General features: G+C 42.1%; 1 protein-coding gene across 11 annotated transcripts in view; it reads left to right on the forward strand.

Moving 5' to 3' along the window:
• RGS8 (regulator of G protein signaling 8) overlaps positions 1-24,448 on the forward strand; it is a 61,573-nt gene that overhangs the window by 24,796 nt on the left and 12,329 nt on the right. For 4 of the 11 annotated variants that reach the window (XM_048482535.1, XM_048482536.1, XM_048482543.1 and 1 more), the window contains 2 exons: positions 18,338-18,467; positions 20,958-21,022. In XM_048482535.1, coding sequence (XP_048338492.1) covers positions 18,338-18,467; positions 20,958-21,022 — 195 coding nt within the window. Of the gene's footprint in view, positions 1-951; positions 1,091-18,337; positions 18,468-20,957; positions 21,023-24,448 lie in introns of those variants that run through there. The other 7 variants (XM_048482534.1, XM_048482545.1, XM_048482537.1 and 4 more) reach the window with 4 other exon arrangements.

Below are 24,448 nucleotides of genomic sequence, written 5' to 3' on the forward strand. Positions count from 1 at the left end.
GAAAATCAAAAACCAATGGATTGAGGGGAAATGCTTATTGTCTATACACCCTTGCACCTTCCGTATACGCTTCACCATGAGGATTTAAATTCAAAGATGGTATGCAATGTTCTCTTTTCCTTCTAACAGCGCAAGCCATGTCACTTGCATACAGTCTTTGAAGTTACAGCCCCTTATTGAAGCTTATATGGAACACGTAGGGGTGTATAAATATTTTATATTTATACTGCTTTTTACACTGCTTTTATATTTACACCTGTTTTATATTTACACTACACTTATATTTACACCGCTTTTAAAATTTTCTTTGGCTTTGCTTGGTGCTGTCCTTATTTTGTTTTATTTACAGATTTCAATGCGTGCTTTCCCAAATTGACTGTCCAGCAATTTCATGCATGACATGAAGGGATGTCAAGGGGCACCAGGGTAGATTGTCCTCCTTAACTTGTTTCAGCCCGGAGCCGAGATTGGCTGAACAACATTGTGCTACAACCTCTCAGTTGCATTGCTGAAGACTTTCACGGCCCGAATTCACTGCCTGGTGTGGATTTTCTGGGCTGTGTCGCCATGGTCTAGAAGTTTTCGCTCCCAATGTTTCAGTCACATCGATGGCTGGCATCTTCAGAAACATGTCACAGTGAGACAATCCCATGGAGAAAAACACATTCCTCTGAAGATACCAGCCATAGATGGGGGCAAAATGTAAGGAGCAAAAATGACCGAGGCCCAGAAAACCCAAAACAGCCAACCTCTCAGTTGCTTTTCCATTGGTTCCCTGGAAACTGGACCTGACCTCAGTCCCAGAGGAGGGGTAACACTTATACTTCCTGCTAGAACCAAGCCTCTGTTCTGAACCACTCCTGGAAAATAGTTGCTTCCAGGAAGCATGGAAGATTACTGTGTCAAGATAGTTTTGCCTTATTCTAAGGATTCATCGATATCTCTTAAAAGTTACAGAACACAGCACTGGTATTATTTCTTCCCTCAAGTCTTGACTCCTGGAAACCACACGGGTCAGCCTCGCTTGCCAGTCCATGAAAACATTAACTAACTGGGATGCCTGCCTGGCAACGTTACTGATGCAGCAGAGGTAACTGTTAAAAACTAACTTCTCTCTTGAATGCATCCCTCCTTATCGCTCCAGTTCTTTGCCTGAAAAGACTGAGTTGCTTTGCTGAGGCACGCAAGCATGGAAGCGAGGCCCATTGACTCCCATAGACAGGATTAGCATTTGAAGCATGTAAACAAGCAAACCTCAAGGTGGGGGGTGGAACAGAGGTGGGATCCAACCAGTTCTCACCACTTCTCTAGAAGTGGTTACTAATTTTTTCTGAGTGCCGAGAAGGGGTTACTAAAGCAACCTCCCTGCCCAATAGGGACTGGAGGTGCGTGTGTGCGGCGGCGCCACTGTTTGAATCCCACCACCATCAGACCCTGTTATTAAAATTTTTGGATTCGACCACTGGGGTGGAACCTCTCTGCCTATTGGACCAGCTCTCTGATTTCAGCAATGGCTGTCGTATCCACAATCAGAGAGCTAGCCTAATAGGCAGCGAGGTTCCACCCCCCTATTATACCACCTTAAGATTTATTTATTTAATTTTTACCCTGCTCTTCCTCTAAGCAACTCAGGGTGGCTTGCATGGTTCTCGCAAGAGGACGTCCACTAGCACTTTAGACTAACATAATTTGTTTCAGTATGAGTTTTTGTGGGACTCACCACTCACACGCACGGTTCATTCCTGGTCTGTTTTATCCTCCTGACCATTCTGCCGAAAGTGTAGATCCAACCTTGTTTTCTTGATTACACTTCTGAATTGGATGCATGTGCCGAGCTCATTGTAACATTCTTCCTCTTCCCCACCTCGTTACCTTCTCATTCCCCACATCATAGTTGCCTGCATTGCATCCTGAATGATACTGGTGCCTATCCTCCCATGATGAGCTCATGTGTATGCTCTGCTTTGTTCGCTGCCTGATGTGCATGGTCATTTTCTCCTGCAATCCCTTGATCTCAGACTCCACAGGAGTTTAGCCAGCATTTTGGTGACACATTGAGTGAACTGTGAGTTTCTCACTGCTGTTTGCTGGAACAGATGCAGTGGTGGGATTCAGATAATTTAACAACCGGTTCTGGTGGTGGATTCAAAAAATTTAACAACTGTTTGTTTACAAGCACTATTTTAACAACCGGTTTTGCCGAAGTGGTGTGAACCTGCTGAATCCCACCACTGAACAGATCTTGTAAGGAAGACAAGTGACTGGAATGTCTAGAGTTGCCAACTCAGGTTGAAAAAATTCTGCAGATTTGGAGGCAGGGTTTGGGAGATGGAGTTTGGGGAGGTGGAACTTCAGCAGGGTAAAATGCTTTAGAGTACATCCTCCAAAGCGACCATTTTGTCCAATTCCAGGGAATCTGCAGGCCCCACCTGGAGGTTGGCAACTGTAAGGTCATTATATGCAGAAGTAGGGTCACTACATGCAGAACTGTCCCAAGTCCAACAGGGGAGGGGCAGTCTAAAAATCTAATATCTGTAAGTTGGAATTCAGTCCATGGTTTTGAGCAAGTGTGCACCAGGGCCTTCAATAATTTTCTTTAACAGGAGCACTGGATTTCACATTTAATGTGTGCATACTAGTAGTGGGAATCTTGCCCATTGGTGTTAGGAATGTTGCCCATTGGTGTTAGGTAGCACAGGGGTATTGCCTGCAAAAAAGCACACCCTCTATATACCCATTTAACGCACATGGCCTTTGTTTTCCTGCCAAGTGAATTTGCTTCATTCACATAACAAAAGTGGTGCATTGCTGCGGCTGACTATAGTGGCAGTCCTATGTGGGTGGCCAAATATAATCTGCTCTGTTTGTGAACTGGATTTCACAGCTCTGTGGCTGCTTACTGAACCTTGAAGTCCTGCAGCAGACACTTGTAGCTTTTTGCTAGATGCTGTGTGCCAGAAAGGGGGGGAAACTTGTGATATCTGTATGTGGAAAATATAAGGTGGGTTTAATTGGCAGACTAATCCACTAAAATTTTGGATGACTACCACTTTGGGAAGCCAGTTTTTCAATTGGCGACGACTGCTTTTCATAGGTCCTGTTAAGAAATGCTTGCTTATTTTAGTTGTAACATGGTAGAATATTCAGGAATGAAAACTAAAACATGATGCCCTTTCCTTACATAAGAGCAGCTGTACTAGATCAGACCAGTGGTCCATCTAGTCCAGCATTCTGTTTCCCATAGTAGCCGACTTCCAGGTACCCCTGGAAGGCTTAGAAGCGGGACGCAGAGGCCTAAAGGTCCCTCCCATTGTTGCCCCAACACTGGTGCTCATAAAGCTAATGCTGCTGAACATGAAGGTTCCATTCAATCATTGTGGCTAACAACAGTTGGTCAGCCATCTATGACTTTGTCTAATCCCCTTTCAAAGCCAACTAAGGCTGCAGTTGCACCTTGTTGGGTGCTGGACTATGACTGCACCGTAGCAGTCATTTGCAAGTGATTTGTCCTTTGTGGGTAAGACAATCTAGGATGTGAAAGATGGATACAGTGCAATGAAAGCGTTTTTCATGTCTGTCACACAGTGTCCTCTGTTGACACTATGATAGTGCTCCATTCACATGATGTGGGAGCCTATCAGCTTTGCTTATGGAGAGGGTTCACATGATGCACCTGATGTGCACAATCACATTACCCATTTCACTTGAGATTGAACATATTGCACTCCCCAGACATGTGGCTGGCAGGCTCTTGCATTGCACTAACAATACCCGTGTGATGTCTGCAGAGGGCTACTGAGCAGACATTTCCATCAGATGATTCACCATTGCCCCAAGATATTTTTCTTCATCAATCCTACTAGTTCAAATGCCATTCGCATATAATTATAGTTTAGATCTTTCACCTCACTGTGCATTGCTTTGCACATGCATTGAACCTGTATATACAGTCATGTTTGAAGATCCTTTTGCAATTCCCCCCAGTCTGTTTTTACCGTCCTGAAAAAGTAAGTCTCTTCCACTAACCTGGCTGCTGCTCAACCCCAGTTCCAGATGCTTTCTGAGCAATTTAAATAGTCCTGGTTCTAATCCAATTGCTGTGGAGCTCCACTGCCTACATGCCTCCTTTGAGAGAACTGTCTGGTAGAAAACTATTACTCTCTATTTCCTGTTGTTTCATGACTTCCTGTTCTGTCGACAGACTCATCTTGTTATTCCGTGACTACTAAGGAGCTTTTTGTAAAGGTCTTTATCCTAAAGCTTTTTGAGGGTTGAATTATATGATGTTTACTAGGTCAGCTTCATCCATATGTTTGTTAGTGCTCAAAGAAATCTACAAGATTGGTGAGATAAGAGTTACCCTTGTGGAAGTCATATTGATTCTTCCATGGTAGGGCTTGTTTCTTTATGTTGTTTAATCATTCTGTCTTCAATAACAGTTTCCAACACTTTACACAGAACAGGTTAGGTAGGCAGACTTTACCTTTCTGGATCAATCTTTAAAGCTTGGTGTTCCACTAGCCACATTCTAGTCCTCCAGAAGAAAGGGCAGTTTTAGAGACAACTTGCGTATTTGTTGTTGGCAGATCAACAGCGTCCCATTTAAATCCCATAAGAATCTTTGGCCTTCTAGAGCCTGTTACTTGTGAGATTCTTCTCAATTAAATCTAGTACGAGTTCGCTTGTCACCTCCATTTGATTCAGTTCTTTCCCTGCAACAGCAGCTGCTTCTAATAACAAATAGCACGCGGCTTGTCTTAATTAAGTTAGAAGTTATCACAAAAAGGCAACTGTGTTTTACTCACTGGTAATATGCATATTTATAAACTTAATTGATTAAAAGGCAGATGATTCATCTACCCAAAATTCTTTAATTGGCTAACAGTTTCCCCCTTTGTAGAAAAATGAATTTGGTTACCATTTTTTAAATCTTCTTTTGAGAAAGGAGATCAGATTCGATTGCTTAGGGCCTGTTCTAAGAATTCCTTGTGCACATCTTAGATAATCCAGGTACTTATTTCCTTCCACCGAATGCTGGCGGGCATGCTAAAGGTTCTCCTGTTCCGAATGTTATGAGGCAGGCTTCACGGTGCCAGGAAGATAATCATCTTATTCAGTTAACATTTAGATTTGCTCTAAAATTACATTTTAAAATGTTCAATAAATAGAAGCCATCCAAGAGTGATTGTAACAGAAGGGAGAAGTGGGCACTGTGCAAATTATCTCAGGGACAGTGCCAAAGCTTTCTGCAGCATCTTCCCATATGGCGTTGAGAAATGTCACTTTATATTTAACTGTGCGGCTGTGATGAAAAGCTTTTGCTGGCTGTTTCATGGTAAAGTTAACCGAAGAAAGTCTTATGAGGCTCAAAGGAGGATTGAGAATTACTGTTGCGATTTTGGACTTAGGAAGTCGGCATGGTATGCTATAGTTACAATGGTTTTTAATAGGGTGTTCTAGGAAATATTGGGAATTCTACACTGGAAATGTACTGAAGTTTTCACAAAGAAAAGGTGAACAGCAGACAAGCTTCCTTGAAATGTAGTTTGTCACCACTTCCCTGCCCGGCCCCAGTAATTCTTTCTCCGCAATGTGAACCTAATCATGGTTCTGTAATGCGTGCTCAGAATGCAGTAGAAAAGGATCACTGTGATCTTCTGATTACCAGCTTCTAGTTAACTTGTTCAAATTGGCCCATTTGGCATTTAGAACTTGTTGTTCTCTGTATTGGATGCCAGCTTGTAGAACAGATAGAGATGTAAAATATCTGGAGAATCTGAAGCCACAGGGGGGAAAAATTGGGAGGTGGAAGGTTTGCCAGAATTTTTGTTTCAAGTCAGAAGAATTTGGGGAGAAATGGAAATATATTCGTTACTTACTTTCCTGTTAAACCTAAACATTTTACTTATTTCACAGTATGAAATACATCTTTTATAATGTAGTTAGTATACAAAATTATATTATTTGGCATTTTTATCGAATTTAAAAGTATGAATGTCATTTTCTATATGACAATTTGCAAGCATATCACTAGTTGAGAAGGAGTTGCAAACTGCTGTATCCGATGATACCATAGCACATGGATCTTAATTTTTGCCATCTGAGAGGTGAAGGTCTAAAACAAATTCTATAGTTGAAGGTCTAAAACAAATGCTATAGTTGAAGGTCTAAAACAAATTCTATAGTAAATGAAAGTATATTATTTGGACAAACACTCTTGTATAGTTACAGTTGGTAGAGCTATCAGCATATTTGGATATTCAGTTAAACTTTATAGCACTAAAAATGTTGACTGCTGGGCTGTGCAATCCTGGGAGGGGGTGTGACTGAGGAGAATGCAGCCATGACACCACCGAACAGGCTTCCTATACCTCAACCAGCAAGCTGAAAGGAATGCTCCCCTAACCCCAGTAGAACTGTTCTATGCAGCTCCATGGAATGTGCCTACTTTTTTTACTGGTGTAAGTCTTCAGCAGCAAATAGTGGTGTTCCGGGGTCAAAAGGGTTCAGAAAGCTGACTAAAGCTGTCCACCAGGAAGGCCCCCTTCATTTCACTTATTTCAAAAACCAAAGGGGAAAAAAATCATAGGAGGGTTGTTTCAAGTGTTCCCCCAAATTCATTTGAAATATGCTATACATTTGGACTGAGTGAAGTGCCTTTTAAGACCAGATTTTTCTCACTCAAAAAAGAGAATGTTTTGTAAGAAGGTTTTTCTTAGTTCTCCCCAAATTTCCACCATTTTTTCCATTTGAAAAATTGCCTCAGATTTTTTTTCATGATACACATTTTGAAAAATGAAAAACCTTGCTTCAAAAATCTTTTCACTTATTCTAAGAAAATATTTCATAGGGCTTTTTTTCGCTGCTCCCCAAAATTTCCCTTTTCCCCCTTCAGTAAAAATAAAAAATACGTCTTTGGAAGAAAAAGAGGTGGGGGACAAATGTTTCCTTTACATCTCTAGGAACCAGTTCCCTGAGGAGCTGAGCTGAGCACCATCTTTAGAAATTTCTAGAAGGCACTGTAAGGCCATTGTAATTTGCAAGAGCTTTTAATGGGATATCAATTGCAAATACTTTCTGGGTAGAGGACTTAATTGGACTTTATTAGATTTTTGTATATTTAATAATCTTGGAATGTTAAGCTGCCTTGAGCCATAAAGGAAAGGCGGGATAGAAATATTTTAAATAGAAGCCCTATGCCTAGAGTTGCCTGCTCTGTGTTGGAGAATACTTGGAGATTTTGCTGAAAACAGCACTGCAAAAATTCTGTGCGACATGCAGGAGTTCTATGGCAGCTGTTCTGGGATTCCTCAGCAGTTAAGTCATGGCCATGTGGATGGGTGGGGTGGGGGGGTCAAATCTCTGATCAGCTCAGGGCGTGTCCTTGGGTTAGACAATGTTTTTTTTTAGAAAGGGCAGGATTAAATGGGATCATTAATCAATATTTGGGAAACAATCTGCAAGAAGGTCTTGCTGCACTGGTGATGTGAACTATATATGGGTATATATATGTATGTCTCTAGTTTTGGTTTCCCTTATGGGAGAGGCCTCATTTAGTTCTATTTCTGTAGGGTGTAGATTGTAGTTGCTAGGCCATTTATGCACTTGTGGTCTTTGCATTGAATGTTCATTCCCTTTGGGTTGGATTCCTGGTTAAGCACACATCTTCCACTCTCCTGAACTCACCATGGCTTAGATCAGAGAATCTCCTCAGTCTCTGAAACCTCAGAAAGCACAACTTTTGCTTTAGGCAGGGAGAGCAAAGGTGAACATGTATTTTGCTTTCTTCGGTTTTCTTGTTCCTTCCCACCTTCCCTCACAGGGCGTAGCCAACTTCTGAAGTTAGGGGGAGCGAGCACATAAAAAAGGCACATTCCTCTTCTTACACATGCACCACCTGCCTTGCTTCCCTTCCAACACCTTGCTTCCCTTCCAACACCTTGCTGCCTTGCTTCCCTTCATCTCTGACAGGAAGAGGAGAGCCCAGCCCCTCGCCCCTCGTCCAGTCCCCTGCCACGAAAAATATTCTGAATAATCCCCATTTGCACCAAAAGTCGTTGAATAAATCTAAACTGCCTGCTCTCTCAGGGATTTTTCTATGTAGTTTTTAAACATCCAACTTTCGAGGTATTAATTCCTCCCCCCCCCCCCGCCAATTATGCACATATAAGCACACACTCTTTAGACTAGCGCCCCTCAACTGCTGCGCCTCCCAACTCACTCATGCGAAAAGAGTCTGGATAATTTAGGACAGTGCACCAGCACACATGCCCCCGAACACAAGACTGTTTGCATATCTGCTTGCACCTTTCCACATATTACTAACTTCCAGGCAGATCAGACCGGATCCAGCTCCCTAAGACAACTTGGTGGAGAAGGGGTGAAAGTAGGTGGTTGGTGAAGATCCAGGAGGGGAGACTGGGTCTATGTATGGGCAAATTATTTGCTCCTCACTTTCTCTGCTTTTGGATATTGAGAACTGGGCAACAGGGCCCTCCCCCCCCCCCCACCTCTACCTTCTAGCCTCAAGTACCTTCTCAAAAAACAGCTCCCTTAATACCTGTCTAGTCTTTGCCCAGGAAAGAGGAGGTGTGAATTAAGAGGGTTGGTGGTGGAGTGTAACTTATAAGGCGCCAGAGCACAGTGCAATAAGTCTCCTTCCCTTCCCCCCCAAAACCCCACTTCTCTTTTCTCTCACCCACTCAAACAACACTTTCTCCCGCTCTTCCGACCACCAAGAGAAAGAGCCCCTGAACAGAGAGCTTTAATTACACATATAAAAAGTGTGAGGAGGAAGAGCCTGGTTTACTTTCTCTCCTCCCCTCTCCCAGTGGCTTTTCAGCTCTAGAGCTCTGCCAAAAAGAAAAGACCCACCATCTCGAGCCCAAACACAAGAGAACGAGGAAGAATGAGACGATGAGACAATGTTTATTTGTTATTTTCATGTTATTTTCATTCTGAAACTGACATAAAACTTAAACAGTCCAGCGAATTAATGCTAGACCTCAGACAGCACTCCTCTAAAAAAAGTCAGCAGGCAACTTCCCAAATAAAGGTTGCATGGAGAGAACAAGAAAGCAGGGGGTAGGTAGAATGGCAGATCAGTTCAACTAGGGACACTTTGCAGCAGGAATATCCCGGGTGTATTAAAAAAAAACTCAGGAAAAACCCTTCAAAGCCAACAGCCCTGGAGTAAGTAGTGCATGCATAAAGGTCCCAAGTGTGACTGAAGCTAAAATGAAGCATGTGGGTGAAGCTGCCAAAATCTCCTGTGTGCTGGCTGGACAGGTAAGATTAATCCTACATGCTAGACCCAAGAGGATACTGCAGATAATGCTTCATTCCTTTCCTCTCTGCAATAACTCTTCTTTATTCACTGATCCCGAGTATTCACTGTTGCTTTTGAAAATAAGAAATACCTTGCTAAGTCAGATCAAGGTCCTCCTAGTCTAGTAATCCAAGTACTATGTGGTTTACCTGAAATGAGCCAGTAGTCTACCTAGGTTGGGGTCACTAGTTGTTGTACCCTCAAGTGCCTTCCCACTGCCCAATAGTGCTCTGAGGAGATTTTCCTTCCAAAAGTTCCAACTGTCACACACACTTTTCCTGAGCACTGTTTGGTCTGTTAATATTGTGATTTAGTGGCATGAATGCAGTTATTTTACTTTATTTCTTTGTGTTTGCCCACCTTTATATTTAAAAATAAACAGTAAAAGATGTTATTCAGCGTCTCAGCTTGGACACCTCCCATTCAGGCAAAGAAACCATTCTGAGGGATCCCCCCCAAAATACCTCCCTTTTCTTCTGTAAGGAAATAAAAAAGCAGTCACCAGAGACTTTATAAAGTTAAACAATGAAACAAGAAGTTTTTATTTACAGGAACAAAGAAACAAAAATGGTTCTAGCAAAGGAATAAAATTTAATAATTGAGTGGTTACTATATACAAGTTGTTACAAGTTTGGCTCAGGTCACTAGCTTAGTTCCTTCAAGATGTTACTTTCAGTTTATTTTAAATAGACATACACACACACCAGTTTAGGTAACACAATATTCCACTTGTCTTTCTATTTGTTTGAAAGATCTTCCTTTTACCCTCAGGTAAGTAATTCAAAACAGTTTATTCAAACACAGATCTTTAGACAATCTCTCCACTAGATATGTCTAGCCCACACATTGCTTAACAGAGAAGGAATTCCTGCTAACCCTCAGGAAGCCAATTCCTCTCTCTGTCTCTATATTAGAAATTTACCACTCTCATAAGCTTCACTGCTTAGTGGGGCTTTCCTCAGAAAACAACCAAGCAACCGTATGTTTATTCTGTGTCACTGTTTTTGTTAAACACCAGGATGCCCCTGTGCTGCGTGCCATGACGTTCTTGGCATGCTTGACATAACATCTCCTCAGCACTGCCTGTCCCCTCCTGGCCTTGAGACCTTGTGCCACCATTTTGTACTATTTTGTGCCATTTTCTACTGAATATGGAATGCTGCTATGTTTTTATAGAGTTTTAAGTTATGAGTCTTAATTTATTATGTATTATTATATTTTATGTTCTGTTGTACACCGCCCAGAGCCCTTTGGGGGTGGGCGGTTCCTTATTATTATTATTATTATTATTATTATTATTATTATTATTATTATTACTACTACTACTACTACTACTACTACTATTATTATTATTATTATAGTACAGATTTCCTTTTTAATCTGATCCTTCAGTCCCTCAGTAGCTTAATCCACTAAGAATGGAGCCCAATTGGCATCACACCCGTTCACAAGCTCACTCTGGAACCAACTCTAAACCACCAGAGAACAGAGCTACAAGCACACACCCATTCACTCTGGCACTCCGGTCAGAACTCCCTTCAAAATCTCCTCACATAGCTTTCCGAATTCTGTCTTTCACAGCCAGCCACTCAGAAGCAGTCCTGACTTAACTCCTTGTGGGCTGCAGTCCACTTGCAGAAAATAAGGCTAAGTGTTCATATTCATCACACTAGTGTCCAAATAGGGGTTGGATATCTCCACATTTACACCTGATCTCCAGACTACATAAATCACTGGTTTATTATTTATTTATGTATGTATTATTTCCTGATAAACTGCATGGCATTATACCCTACCAAGATCCCTTCCCTCCCTGAACTCCACTCTCCCAGGCTCCACCTTCAAATTGTACCTTTTAATGCCATTAGTTTCCACTTTTTTAGCCACTGGTGTTTTGGACAGTAACTGAAGTGGGTGGAGTTTCCTGTTCTTGTAGATAGTTGTGTTCTGAAGCAATAAACTATTTATGCTTAAGACCTGCTGAGCTTCATTTCATCACTTCCAGACACAGCATTTCTTCTGGCAACAAGGATGGGATTGATTTTGAAAAGCTTTATACACAGTAAGAGTGACTCTGTTCTGAAGTGCTGCTTGTGGCAGGCTGAAGCAGGCCAGTATAGGATCCAAAGCAGATTTTGTGCTCCAATTGGCTGATCTGGGACACACTGAATAATTTGGTGTTAGCAAACCTGATTCTTTAGGTCCTTACTCTTGGAGAAACTTGCATTTTACCTTGAAGCAAATAAAATAGACAGTCCTGATCAGAAGCAAACTGTTCTCCTGACTGTGGGGCTCAGACATTTGCCATAATAAGATCTCCTAAGGCTAAGCCATTTGATGAGCTTGTGGGGTCATTGAAGGTTGATTTCTCATCAGCCCCATCAGTAATTGTGCAGAGATTTAAATTTCATAAAAGGAGTGACATTTGGCAGAAGGCATTATTACCGCTTACATTGCAGAGCTGTGCCATCTCTTTATACTGCGATTTTGAGGATTTCTCAGAGAATATGATGGGGTTTATGATTATGGTTCAATTTTTGTCTTTTTTAATGGGATCCTATATTGGGTTTATGATTAAGCCCTCCAACAATGGGCACTTTCACACATGCAGAATAATGCACTTTCAATGCACTTTCAGTATACTTTGCAGTTGGATTTTACTGTGTGAAATAGCAAGATCCACTTGCAAACAATTGTGAAAGTGCACTGAAAGTGCATTATTCTGCATTTGCATTTGCGAAAGTGCCCAATGTCTCTTGTCTGAACCAAAACTGAATTTTTCTATGGCTCGAGAAAAGACATTGGGTACTGAAATGGCTTCATTTCATGTGACAGAAGTTAAGGGGGAATCGTCTTGCATAAATGCTGTCCATAGTAAGCAGGTGGAGGATTCTCTGCAACATGATTGTCAGAGCTCAGGAAATAATACCTTCTGGAATATCTGCCCCCCCCCTTTAATCAAGCAAATCAGTTCTTGCTCAGGGTGTAGAGGACTGCATCATTGATCTACCTGCAGATTCAAGGATGCAAATTGTAGGTTGCAAGAAAGAGGGTCTCCTTGAGTAGGCATGTCATTCAAAATTTGTCTATTTTCAAAATCTGTCTAGTTTAAGTGAAAGAGGCATAGTGAAGCATCACTAGGGTTACACAATCTCCCCAATGAACCTTAAGAACTATATCACATTCAGAAGGTCAGCAGCAAGGAACCTGTAGAAACTGCAGTATCTGCAACGGTACGCATCAATGGGCACAAATGTAAAATGGAGATTCACTGCAGCTCAGCAGTATCCATAATCAATAAAGATTCATTTAGTTGCCTTTTCCCACAGGGATTTTCTCCAAAGCTGTCACACCCATCATGTATCCTCTGCAGTTACAATGAGCAGACAGTTGATCTGCTGGGGAAGGACAATGTGAATGTACAGTACAGTTCTTTCCTAAGGAAAGTTTAAAAGCACCACAAAAGTCCGTTAGAAGAAAGTAATTCTCACCACTAGAATCAGTGCCCAAAGGCTTCATACCCTCACCACAAGCTAGCATCAGGCGGTTGATAATAAGTTTCCCACAATCAAGAATCCATATTGATTTTGCAGAAAATAATTCAAAGGAAATAATTTCTTGATTGTCGTAGACTCCTATTCTGTAGGCTCAAAGTAGTCTTAGTGACATCACAAACATCACAAGCTTTCAGACATAGTTATGTCAGTTTCTGAAGTGTCACTGCACTGTAAATGGCATTATGCCATGTTGTGATCTTCTGCAAATCTTGATGCACCATCTTAACAGACTACACATTACGTGGGAGATCACAGATCTCTGGATGTATTTTTAAACCTTAAAAATCAACTTGCGGAAGGAAGCTGACTTGGATTGGAATGGGGGAGGGGATAGAGAATCTTTTCCCTTCATACCAATTTCTCTGTACAAATTGCCTGCCCAAACATGGTATGTTATCGACCCTGGTAGAACAAAAAAGACAGAGGGTGGTATACTAGCAACTGCCAGAAGAAGATGTCCCCTCTTCTCACATCAGCCCCTTTTTGACCTCTTTAAAACTGATTCTAGGGATTACAGGACCTGCGTGAACAAAAAGCCATCAGAGCTCTGGTGCTACAGTGAGGAAGGGGCACAGGGTAAAAATAAAATCACCTCTCCTGCTTCTTGCTCCAGAAAAGTATTGGAAGCTCTGTGAGTAGGAGGAGGGAACAATTTTTCTTTTGTTCATGAGGGATCTACAGTCTTCGCTATGAGCTTTTAGGGGATTTGAAGGAGGATGTGGAGAATGCACAGGTGTCAAACTCGTGGTCGTCCAGATGCTATGGACTACAGTTCCCATCATCCCCTGCCAGCATAATGCTGACAGGGGATGATGGGAACTGTAGTCCATACAGTTTGACACCTAGTGCATTGCTACCCAGATGTTTTTCTCATTGTCTTTTCCCCCCTGATGAAGCTAATAGCAGCAGTGAGGTGGTTGAAAAGTTGGGAGATTCAGGCTGTGATTCTAAGTAGATACCCAGATGATGAAACACACCACTGCAAACCAACATAGATCTAAACTGGATTTCATTTAATATGCCCTTCAGGGGAGGGTGGTATACAAACGTAGTAATAATAATAATAATAATAATAATAATAATAATAATAATAATAATAATAATAATAATAATAATAATAATAATAATAATAATAATAATAATATGCCCACATTGTTGGTTAATATGCAGAGATGTAAAAGGTCTCTCGATACCACCTCAAAAATCAGCTGAAGAGACCGTTCTAGAAACAGGAAGATTACTGGATTCTTGTTACACAATTTTAAACATGTGTATTACTAGATATACTAATTTTGCAGTAGTGTTTTTCAGTAATTGCATTTTGTTTTGACTCGTACACTGTTATTGCTTTGTGATTTTATTGCAGTCTTAAGCACATTTGCTAAGGAGAAAGTCCCATTGAGGGGCAGCTGGATTTATTTCTGATTGCACTGTCAGTCTCTGATGTCCCGTGTAATATGTAGAGACAATGATCACTGAATGGGCAAGGGGCTGGAATTTTTTTTGAGAAGGAGGTAGAAAATTGTTCTGTGTAATCCTAGACAGAGTTAGCCTCTTCTAAGTCTGCAGAAGTCAAGGGATTTACAAAGGTGCAACTGTGTTTAGGATTGCACTGGTTGATGACTGTAAGTTACTTGTCTTAGTGGTTTCAGGAAATGTTTGCTACTGTAGCTGAAGTGGAAATGGGACTTAGCTCTAATAAGCTCATGATTCATAGCCCTACCATGAAAGTATCAAGTATATTTATTGTAGAGGTACACACTTCAGGGAGTCATAAATGGTTGCAGCTGTCTGCTAAGTATACACTTAGTGCAAAGCCTGGGTTTGCCTTTGCAAACTGTGTGAAATGGGTACCACGTAAGCTCTTAATCACCATAAATAACACTTTAATAAGCCTAGATTTCTTTAATTTTTATTTTAGTTTTTCTTTCATTCTACAGGGGAGATATATTCCCTTCAAAATATGCTTTTGTTATTTCATTTGCCCCCCTTTAGAAGCTGTGCCTAAGCTTTCTGAATCACCTTTATGTAATAATTATGTAATAACCTGTCAAAGATGGGGGCGGGGTCCAACCCACTATGTCGTTGCAAAGATGATTTGATTCTCCTCTCCCCAGACCTAGGACCCTGGTTAGAGGCTTACTTTATAGGAAACTAGACCACTGACCCTTTGACTAGTATAAGCCAATCAAGAATATGATCCAAAAGATGATATTAAACAAGAAGCAAGATTCTTTCTGAGAGTAGTTCAGTCAGATCACTTTGAAATGCAAAGGTTTGGTCTCAAAGTTTTCATTGTATTTTGGGAACAGCAGAGGATTTTGTAAGCATCTGATATGGAACTCTCTCTGTGGTTATTTTTTAATGCTTGGAAACAGGCTATATTGCTTTAAATTTATGACATAGCTCAGGGGTAGGGAACCTGCGGCTCTCCAGATGTTCAGGAACTACAATTCCCATCAGCCTCTGTCAGCATGGCCAATTGGCCATGCTGGTAGGGGCTGATGGGAATTGTAGTTCCTGAACATCTGGAGAGCCGCAGGTTCCCTACCCCTGACATAGCTAAACTGTCAGGTTGATTGATACAGAAGTGATCAACTTTCTTGACATAACTACTTTTCTGCAATTGCAGATATGAGGTTCTAACACTTAAACTGTGAGTCAGTGTGGATGACTGTGGTTGGGTGGACAATCTTTTCAGAGAAACAATGCAATCACACATTAGACACGAGCAAATGAGAAACCAATCTTGACCCACAAACATTTCCAGCTGCATCTGTCAAAAAAAAGAGAGAGAGAGTGTTACGTACTGGTTACAGTATCAGGCTAGGTACTAGAGGGATCCACATTCAAATTTCATGGAAATTCACTGGGTGACCTTGGGCTCTTCACTCATCAGCATCTTAGCTTACTTCAAAGGGCTGTTACTGGGATAAAATAGGGGAAAGAGAGGCTGATATTGTAAACTACTTTGTGTCCTCAGTGGGATTAAAATCAGAGCCATGATTAGTCAATTTTGTGCCCGAGGCAAGAATATAAAATTGCACCCCCTACAATTTCATAGTAGCTATGGTAAAAAGACAAATAACATGAATAACAAGTAATAATAACATGTTTATTTTAGTCATGATATTCTTTTTCTGCACCCCTCAGCTTTTGTGCAAGGCAATACTTGACTTGCTCTTGTTATAGTTCTGATCTAAATAAAACAAGTAGCTTTCAAAAAATCACAAGTTTTTTTTAAAAAATTAAATACACTTGGTTGGTTTAATTTAATTAGTTAAAAATAGAAATAAATTTAAATGTACTTCCAGTTTCAAGATTTTCTCTACACTCACTGCAGAGATACACAGGTTTAACCTGACTTTCTCAAGATGTTGTAGCCAGGAAACCCTCCCCCCACCAGAAGAAATTGGGTGGGGCCGGGGGTCTGGTGCACAGTGAAATCTGGAAATGGTGCTAATATACTAAACCTAGAGTCCTGGCTGGACTCTTGCAGCATCACTCTTGACATAAGAATGTCACTTCCGGTTTTCTCTGAAAATGGTATTGTGTGATTGTACACCCCCATCTATCTCCCCCCCCCATTTTTTTACTACTGGCCATGGAAGCGGTGGTGGGGAACAGATGTAAAAGATAGGAGGTTTCCACTTATTTCTAGGCATAGTGATGCAGGATTGCATAAAAATCAGTCCAGGATTGTTAGCATTCTGTGGGAAAGCGGGTGGGAGAATATTATCTCCTCATAAGCACACTCAGGTCTCTCAACTCCCAACACCTGCCGAAAAGGTTTGCATCAGGTTTTTGCAAAACGTTTCGTATGTGAAAACACCATTAATGTAACTAAAGATCATTAAGATGAGCACTCAACAAAAGGATTTTAAGAACATTTACTTATGACTGACATGTGAGCAGTGACGTAGGTATAGATTTTTTATGGAGGGGTTCGGGGGTGGGGCCACGCCTCCCCAAGCCCCGCCCCCAGCCTCAGTGCTTATGAAAGCAGCTTTTTGAGGCCAGGGACGGCAGACTCCCCTGCCCCTCCTGCCCCACCCCCACTAGCTGGGCTCCTAGCCCGCAGCTAGCAGTCCTTTCTGCCCTCCCCTCCGGGCAGAGTCGTAGCTGGGGAAAATGGAGCCCGGTGCACGCACGCACGCACGCACGCACGCACACACACACCATGGACAGCCGCTGTGATGCTGGAATCCATCCCCAAACAGTATCACTTTCAATAGTGTTTAAACTAAGAGCCCAGATTCTCCTTTTAAATCCACCTTAAAGGGGTCCCCAGTTAAAACAACATTGAAAGTGATGCTGTTTTAGGGTGGATTCTCCCCCATCCTGAAACACCATCACTTTCAATGTTTGAACTGGGGACCTTTAAATCCATGCCGAAGGGGGGATCTGGGGAAATTGGGGGGGGGGTGCCTGCTGTCAGGGGTGCAATTGTTAAGCTAGCTAACAGCACCAAACTTCCAGGGTATCTTTGAAGACTCTCCTGATGATACCACCCAGGTTTGGTGAAGTTTGGTTCAGGGAGTCCAAAGTTATGGACCCTCAAAGGTGTAGCCCCCATCTTCTATTAGCTTCCATTGGAAACAATGGGGGATGGGGCACCCCTTTTGGGAGTTCATAACTTTGGACCCCTGAACCAAACTTCATCAAACCTAGGTGGTATCATCAGGAGAGTCTCCCCAAAACATTCCTGAAATTTTGTTGCTGCTAGCCTAAAAACTGCGCCCCCTGAAGGCCAAAAACAAAAAAAACAGTAAAAAAATACAAAAAACCCACAAACGGGGGGGCGGAGCTTCATGTAATGGGGGGTTGAACCCGAGAACCCCCTCCTTACCTAAGTCTTTGCATGTGACTGATTTAACTTTAAAAATTATGTCCCAGGTGGAGGGGAGAAATATCCTAAACCACCACAAACAGGTTTGCGAACAGTCTGTTGAAAAATCGGTTGCCTGGTCGTGACTGGTAAACAGGACATTAGATGAACCAATGGTAATGGAAAGATCCCAATCAGCATACCTCATAACAGTGCCGTACCGGGGCTAAACTGAGCCCAGGGGCATGACCACCTCCCAGCCCCCACCCCGGCCCAGCTCCCCACACCTTCCTTCCTTATGAGAGCCAGGGAGCCAGGAGGGAGGCCAGGGGAGCACGGGGCTGGTGTGGCACCACAGCGGCAGGTTAGCTCCTGGGCCACATGCCACCGAGCTGAATGGAACCTCCATGTACACAGGCATCTCTTAATACTGAATGCTAAATCCTGGAGGCTATGAACAGGGGAGGACTTCATGCTCTGTAACATTCTTGGTGGCATCATGCTAGCAAATGTAGGTAAGAGGAAGCTGGATTAGGTGGACATTTGTTCTGATCAAGCAGTATGCTTCTTGTGTTTGTAAACCATGTTGTTAATTTGTTACCCCTTCTCTTTCTCTCCCATTTGTTCCCCTACCTTGCATGACTGACTGCAGAAATAGAGGGATGAGGACCCGCCTAGGTTGTCTGTCTCACAAATCAGATTCATGCAGCGACTTCACAGCTATCCTTCCGGACAAATCCAACCGAGCTTTGAAGTAAGTACAGAAGCAACCTTCTTTCTTCCTTTTCAGAGTTTCTCTCTTCTCCTTCCTGGTGACATCCATCCTCTCTGTTTACGCTTTGGAGAATGGGAAGGGCTGGTTAAAAATATTTTGTTACCTTCATGCAAGATATACCCATCACCTCCTGAGCCCGCACCAGTGAGGTCCTCAGGGGTAACAATGTAGGTGCTTGCTCTGGACATGATTAGAGGTGGCTCGATCCCAGGAAGGGATGTCAGTCATCCTCCACCTGCTGCTAATGGCTGATAGTACTCTGAACCCGAGGGGTACATGTGTTCCCTTTGTTGGGGAGTCCCATCAGTCTTTTGGATAACTTGGCTGGAGAATCAATCCCAAGTATAGGTTGGAACGCCTGAGAATTTTTTTCATTAAACTGCCTTTGACAAGTTGCATTTTTAAATCTTTATCACTCCTAAGTTTGTTTATTCGTTTAAAACAATTATAAGCCTGACTGTCTCCTGAGCATCTCAGGAGTCATGGTGGGTCACAGCAATGTAAAACAATGTTATAAAACAAACAATAAAACATCCATGGCTGGTAGGACATGAAGTATTTCCATTTTGCTCAGGCTATTATTTATTGTTATTATTTTTATGATTGTTTATAATGGCTCCAGGGTTTTAAGCTAAATTTAAACAGGCTGTGAGATGGATTTTAATTGCTTGTGTACACTTTCTAATATATTTTGTGACTATTATTACCTTACTGTTGATAATTTTTTAATATTTATTTGACATTATCTAATTAAAATAAAGGTAAAGGTAGACTTCTGTGCAAGCACTGGGTCATTATTGACTCATGGGGTGATGTCACATTATAACATTTAGTAGGCAGATTATGTTTATGTGGTGGTTTCTGTTGCCTTCCCCAGGCATCTACACTTTACACCCCGTCAGTGGTGGAGCGGCAAAGGGAAAGGGTGTGTGTTGTGCACCGGGCGCATGCCTGGGGGGTGGAAAATCGCCCCGGCCCCTCCCCCTTTTCCTTGCGACCCCCCCGCAATGCTCCCCCACCTCTTCCCACATTTACCTTAGTTCCTTTTCTTTTCCTAGTACTTTTTCAGGCTGAAAAAAGCGGCCTATTTACAGTTCAGGCCCAAAAACAGTCTGAGGAACTACAGTTCCCAGGAGACCTTGGGGCTCACAAGGGGCACGGTGGGGGGGGGCCGTGGGGAGCCATGGGGTGGTGGAAAAAACACACTGTGCACCAGGCCCAGTTTGGCCCAGCTACGCCTCATCACCCAGTAGCCTTGGAAGGATGGAAGACTGAGTCAACTTTGAGCTGGCTACCTGAAACTGACTTCCATTGAAATCAGACTCAGGTCATGAGCAGAGTTTTGACTGTAGTACTGTAGCTTACCACTATGGGCCATGGGGCCAATAGGCAATTAAAATAACCCAAACCAAATCAAATAAAAACTTGAAAACCTGCATAGTTTGCTGTAACCATAAAAACTTTTTTATGAGTTTCTATCAGTTCACTGACAGGCCAGTGCAAAGGGTTCAGCAATCTTGTTTAATTAAAGAGCCAAACGATGTCAGATTTCTGAGCAATTGATGAATAGTTAGTGTAAGGAAGCCTATCTGCATAACCAAAAATATACAGCTTTACATTACTGGTAATGGACATGTTGGTTAATTATCATAAAGTTGCGACAGCCCAAGCACTTCTTTTCTTAGGAGGTTGCACAAACAAAAATCTCATAATAAGTCATAAAATATGAAATCATACATAAGTAATGCTGCCTGTTTGTTTTACAGTGCAGCACTATGCAGAGTTTAAGGCTATTGAGATTAATGGACTGAGACTGGAGTAACTCTCCTTGGGATTGCACAGGGTACTCGAATAATGGTTGGCGTTTGGATTCCAGCCAGCTGTCCACCTCTGTTATTTTCCTTTCTTCTATTAATAAGTCCCATAAACCTCTTTGCCTCCATTCCTTTCACATACTAGTTATTCTAGCCTCTCACTTGTGTGTGTGTTTAAAGCGTCATCAAGTCACAACCAACTTATGTTGACCCCAGCAAAGGGCCTTCAAGGCAACTGAGAAGCAGAGGTGGTTTGCCATTGCCTTCTTCTCCAGAGTCTTCCTCAGTGATCTCCCATCCAAGTAGTGATGCTGCTTAGCTTCCAACATCTGATGAAGTCAGGCTATACAATCCTGCCTTCCTTTCCAGCATCTCACATCTCTCCAGTATACCTTAATTTAAACGTTTTATTTTCTTTTTAAAGAACATATTTGGTTGTATCCTGTGCCATATTTGGTTCAAGAGCCACAGGTGGAAGACCAATTCTGTAATCTATTCTGCAATTCAACAATTTACAATTTAAAAAGTTCCAAAATTGTACACCCACACCCACAAATGATTCCTGGGCTTTCTGACAATAGCTTTTGGGTATTCTAACATTATTCCCAATTCCCTCTTTTCATGTTCATCCTGACTGTCCTTTTATTTCTCACAGAAGGTTATCGACAGAAGAAACTACAAGATGGGCAGATTCCTTTGATGTTCTGCTGTCCCATAAATGTGAGTAGATGCATATTTCTCATGCGATACATTATTTGCCTTCTTTCCTAAGCAATATATGAGTGGCTGATGTCAGTTAGCTGCTTTGCATATATCTCAGGCAGCAGTGGAATTTGACAGTCAGACAGTATACTGCATTTTACATTATGGATATCTAGACATGAGAATCTAATATGGGCCTTTGTTTAAATCAAGTCTATAATATCAATGTAAAACCTTTATAGAAAAGAATGCCAACTTGGTGTAGTGGTTAAGAGCAGGTGGATTCTAATCTGGGGGTCTGGATTTGATTCCCCACTCCTCCACATGAAGGGTGGACTCTAATCTGATTAATCAAGTTTGTTTCCTTTCCTTCTACACATGAAATCTGCTGGGTCTTCTTGGGCTTAGTCACAGTTCTCTCAAACCTCTCTCAGACCCACCTACCTCACAAGGTATCTGTTGTGGGTAAAGGAAGGGAAGGATTTTGAAAGCTCCTTGGAGACTTCTTATGGCTGAAAAAAGTGGGTGTATACCCAGAGTGAATAATCCAGAACTATTCTTCTCTTCTGGATAACAGTATTCAAATGTGCATATTTAGAAAATGTATTTGCCACTTTTCCAGAGGTCTGCTTCTGGTGGCTCAAAAGGTAAAAATAATCAAATAAAATCATATAAACCAGAAGATAATAAGTATCAATAATAAAACAGACAAAAACAATCCAAAACAATAGAAACAATAGTCATCAGCAGTATAAAAATAAGTAATAAAACAAGTAGTAATAGTAAATAAAACAATCAGGCTAGAAGCAGATCAAAAATAGCTTTAAAAGATGGGGAACACACACACACACACTTTTAAAGGTCTGGGTAACAAGAAATATTCAGGTGTGGCACTGAAAAATTAGTAAGGTTACCTCCAGCAGTGGCATAGGAGCTTAAGAGCTCATGTATCTAATCTGGAGGAACTGGGTTTGATTCCCAGCTCTGCCGCCTGAGCTGTGGAGACTTATCTGGGGAATTCAGATTATCCTGTGCACTCCCACAAATGCCAGCTGGGTGACCTTGGGCTAGTCACAGCTTCTCGGAGCTCTCTCAGCCCCACCCACCTCACAGGGTGTTTGCCCCCTTGAGTCTCCTGCAGGAGAGAAAGGGGGGATATAAATTCAAAACTCTTTTTCTTCTTCTACAAAAAGTAAAATTGTCAGGTCTTATGATTGTTTCAGTGGAAGAAAGGGAGGTGGGGTGGGACCTGCATCTGAACCTAGTGACTTCACTTCTGGGTAGACAAGCAAATGAATTAGTGGGCAAATTCCTGCTGGGTACAGGCATGGCAACCTTAGTCCAAGGGAAGGGCATTGCAAAGGCAAGAACCCGCCACTGAAGGGACTGACAAAAATAGACAGCTGATTAAGTTTGCCATTCCCCCAATCTCTAATTCTCCTGAGATCCCAGATTCAGCAGCGAGCGCTGATATTCTCAAAGCCATCTAACAAGTTAATTAAAATAAATGAAAACTGGGAATTCTAGATTTGCAAATCTCCACCCACAGCACTATTCTGGCATAAAAAGCCATTCATCTCAGTTGCTAAACAATATAATTTTAAGAGTGGGGAAAAACCCACAATCTGTAATTTCCATATAAACTTTTCTATAAATCTCCCACACCATATAATCAGCCTTCTTTCTGCCACTTAGAATCGATCAATTATCCCAGCACAGTTCTTACAAACATTATCCTGTTCTAATGATGTATCCCATTAGGATATTCATGATTTCTGCTGTTACTTAATATACTTTGTAGCTATGATTTTTCTTAAGTCGCAGTGCTTTTTAGCTAGCAGTCGGTGTTGTTTCTCTAATGACACTCCTTAACAAAAGAGTAGGTGGAACCTTGCTGTGGGAGAAATAACCATGTGCTATGTACATTAGGGCTTTCTCCTGCATTGCAGCACTAACTTACCACTTTATCATCACATTTTCTTAAAAAACAAAAAAGCAAAAAAGAATTTATCAACCATGCACACCGACTCTCCTGCATTGGAGCATGCACATTTTAAATATCATGTATTTTTAAAAGAAAATTTGATGATAGAAAGTGGTGGGTTAGCGTTGCATGGTACAGGGGGGCCTTGCAGGATATGAAGAATATCGATTATCAAGACCAGGGGTCAAATTAGACATAATGGTATAGTTCCAGGATGGTGTAGTGGTTAAGAGTGGCAGACTCTAATCTGGAGAGTTGGATTCGATACTCTGTTCCTCCACATGAAGCCTACTAGGTGATCTTGAGCTTGGGCTAGTCACAGTTCTCTCAGAACTTTCTCAGCCCCACTTATTCCACAAGGTGCCTGTTGTGGGGTGGGGGTGGGGTGCCTCTCCTCACAGTTCCTCCTTGATCGGAGATGGCAAATGCCTTAGCAGGCCACGTGCTCAGGAGCAGCAGCAGCAGCAGGCCGTTGCTTTCACATCCTGGATGTGAGCTCCCAAAGGCACCTGGTGGGCCACTGCGAGTAGCAGAGTCCTGGACTAGATGGACTCTGGTCTGATCCAGCAGGCTTGTTCTTATGTTCTTAAGAGTAAAACAGGCTATAAAACCAACTCTTCTTCTCATGCCTGCCATAGGGATGCTACCACCATTGACGTTCTTGTTCTCCTGCCCCACACCTTTTCAAGTGCTGAAATGGCCACACCCCTTAACTGTTTCAGCATTTGAAAAGTCATGGTGGGGGCAAAGGGAACAAGAGCTCTTCTGTCCTCCGAACTGCAAGCCTAGTCACCCCAAAGAAGACTTCTTGGTGTCATCAAGGAATGAAGATAAAGTAGCTCAAAAGTCCAATGGCAAAAGCCATCAAAGCGCAAAATCACGCTTAAAGGTTGCTAGATTGGTGTAGGCTAGTCACAGTCCCACGAATGAAGAATCCACTGGTTTTAATTATTTATTTATGAGATCCCATTTTTTTCCCTGAGGGGACTGAAAATGACCTACAATACAGGAAGACTTGCGTGGGTTGAGAATCAATTGCTGGTTTATCCAGAGGTACAGTCTGCAAGCTATGGGCTAAGAACCAAGAGCCCTTGCTCCTTTGCTATTCAGCTTACTCTTCAGATCATGTCTAAGCTTTATACTACCTGCCCGAAAAGGAGAACAAACTTAGTCAGCTGGCTCACTGGGAGCAAGATCTTCCGCAATCACCCCCCACCCCCCACCCTTTTTGTTATTAGATAGCTGAATTAGCCATTAAAGAAAAAGCCTGCTGCTTATCATGACCTATAAACCTATACAAGAACCTGGAAAGAAAATTATTGCTTTGTTTCTCATAAACAGCTGTCAGGAAGTGAACATGTATGTGAGGTTAAGAGCAGTGGAACTCTAATCTGGAGAACTGGGTTTGTTCCCTGCTCCTGCACAATGCTCTCAGAACTCTCTCAGCCCCACCTACCCGG

This window comes from Sphaerodactylus townsendi, unplaced genomic scaffold (genome assembly GCF_021028975.2).
Source record: "Sphaerodactylus townsendi isolate TG3544 unplaced genomic scaffold, MPM_Stown_v2.3 scaffold_18, whole genome shotgun sequence".
Lineage (NCBI taxonomy): Eukaryota > Metazoa > Chordata > Lepidosauria > Squamata > Sphaerodactylidae > Sphaerodactylus > Sphaerodactylus townsendi.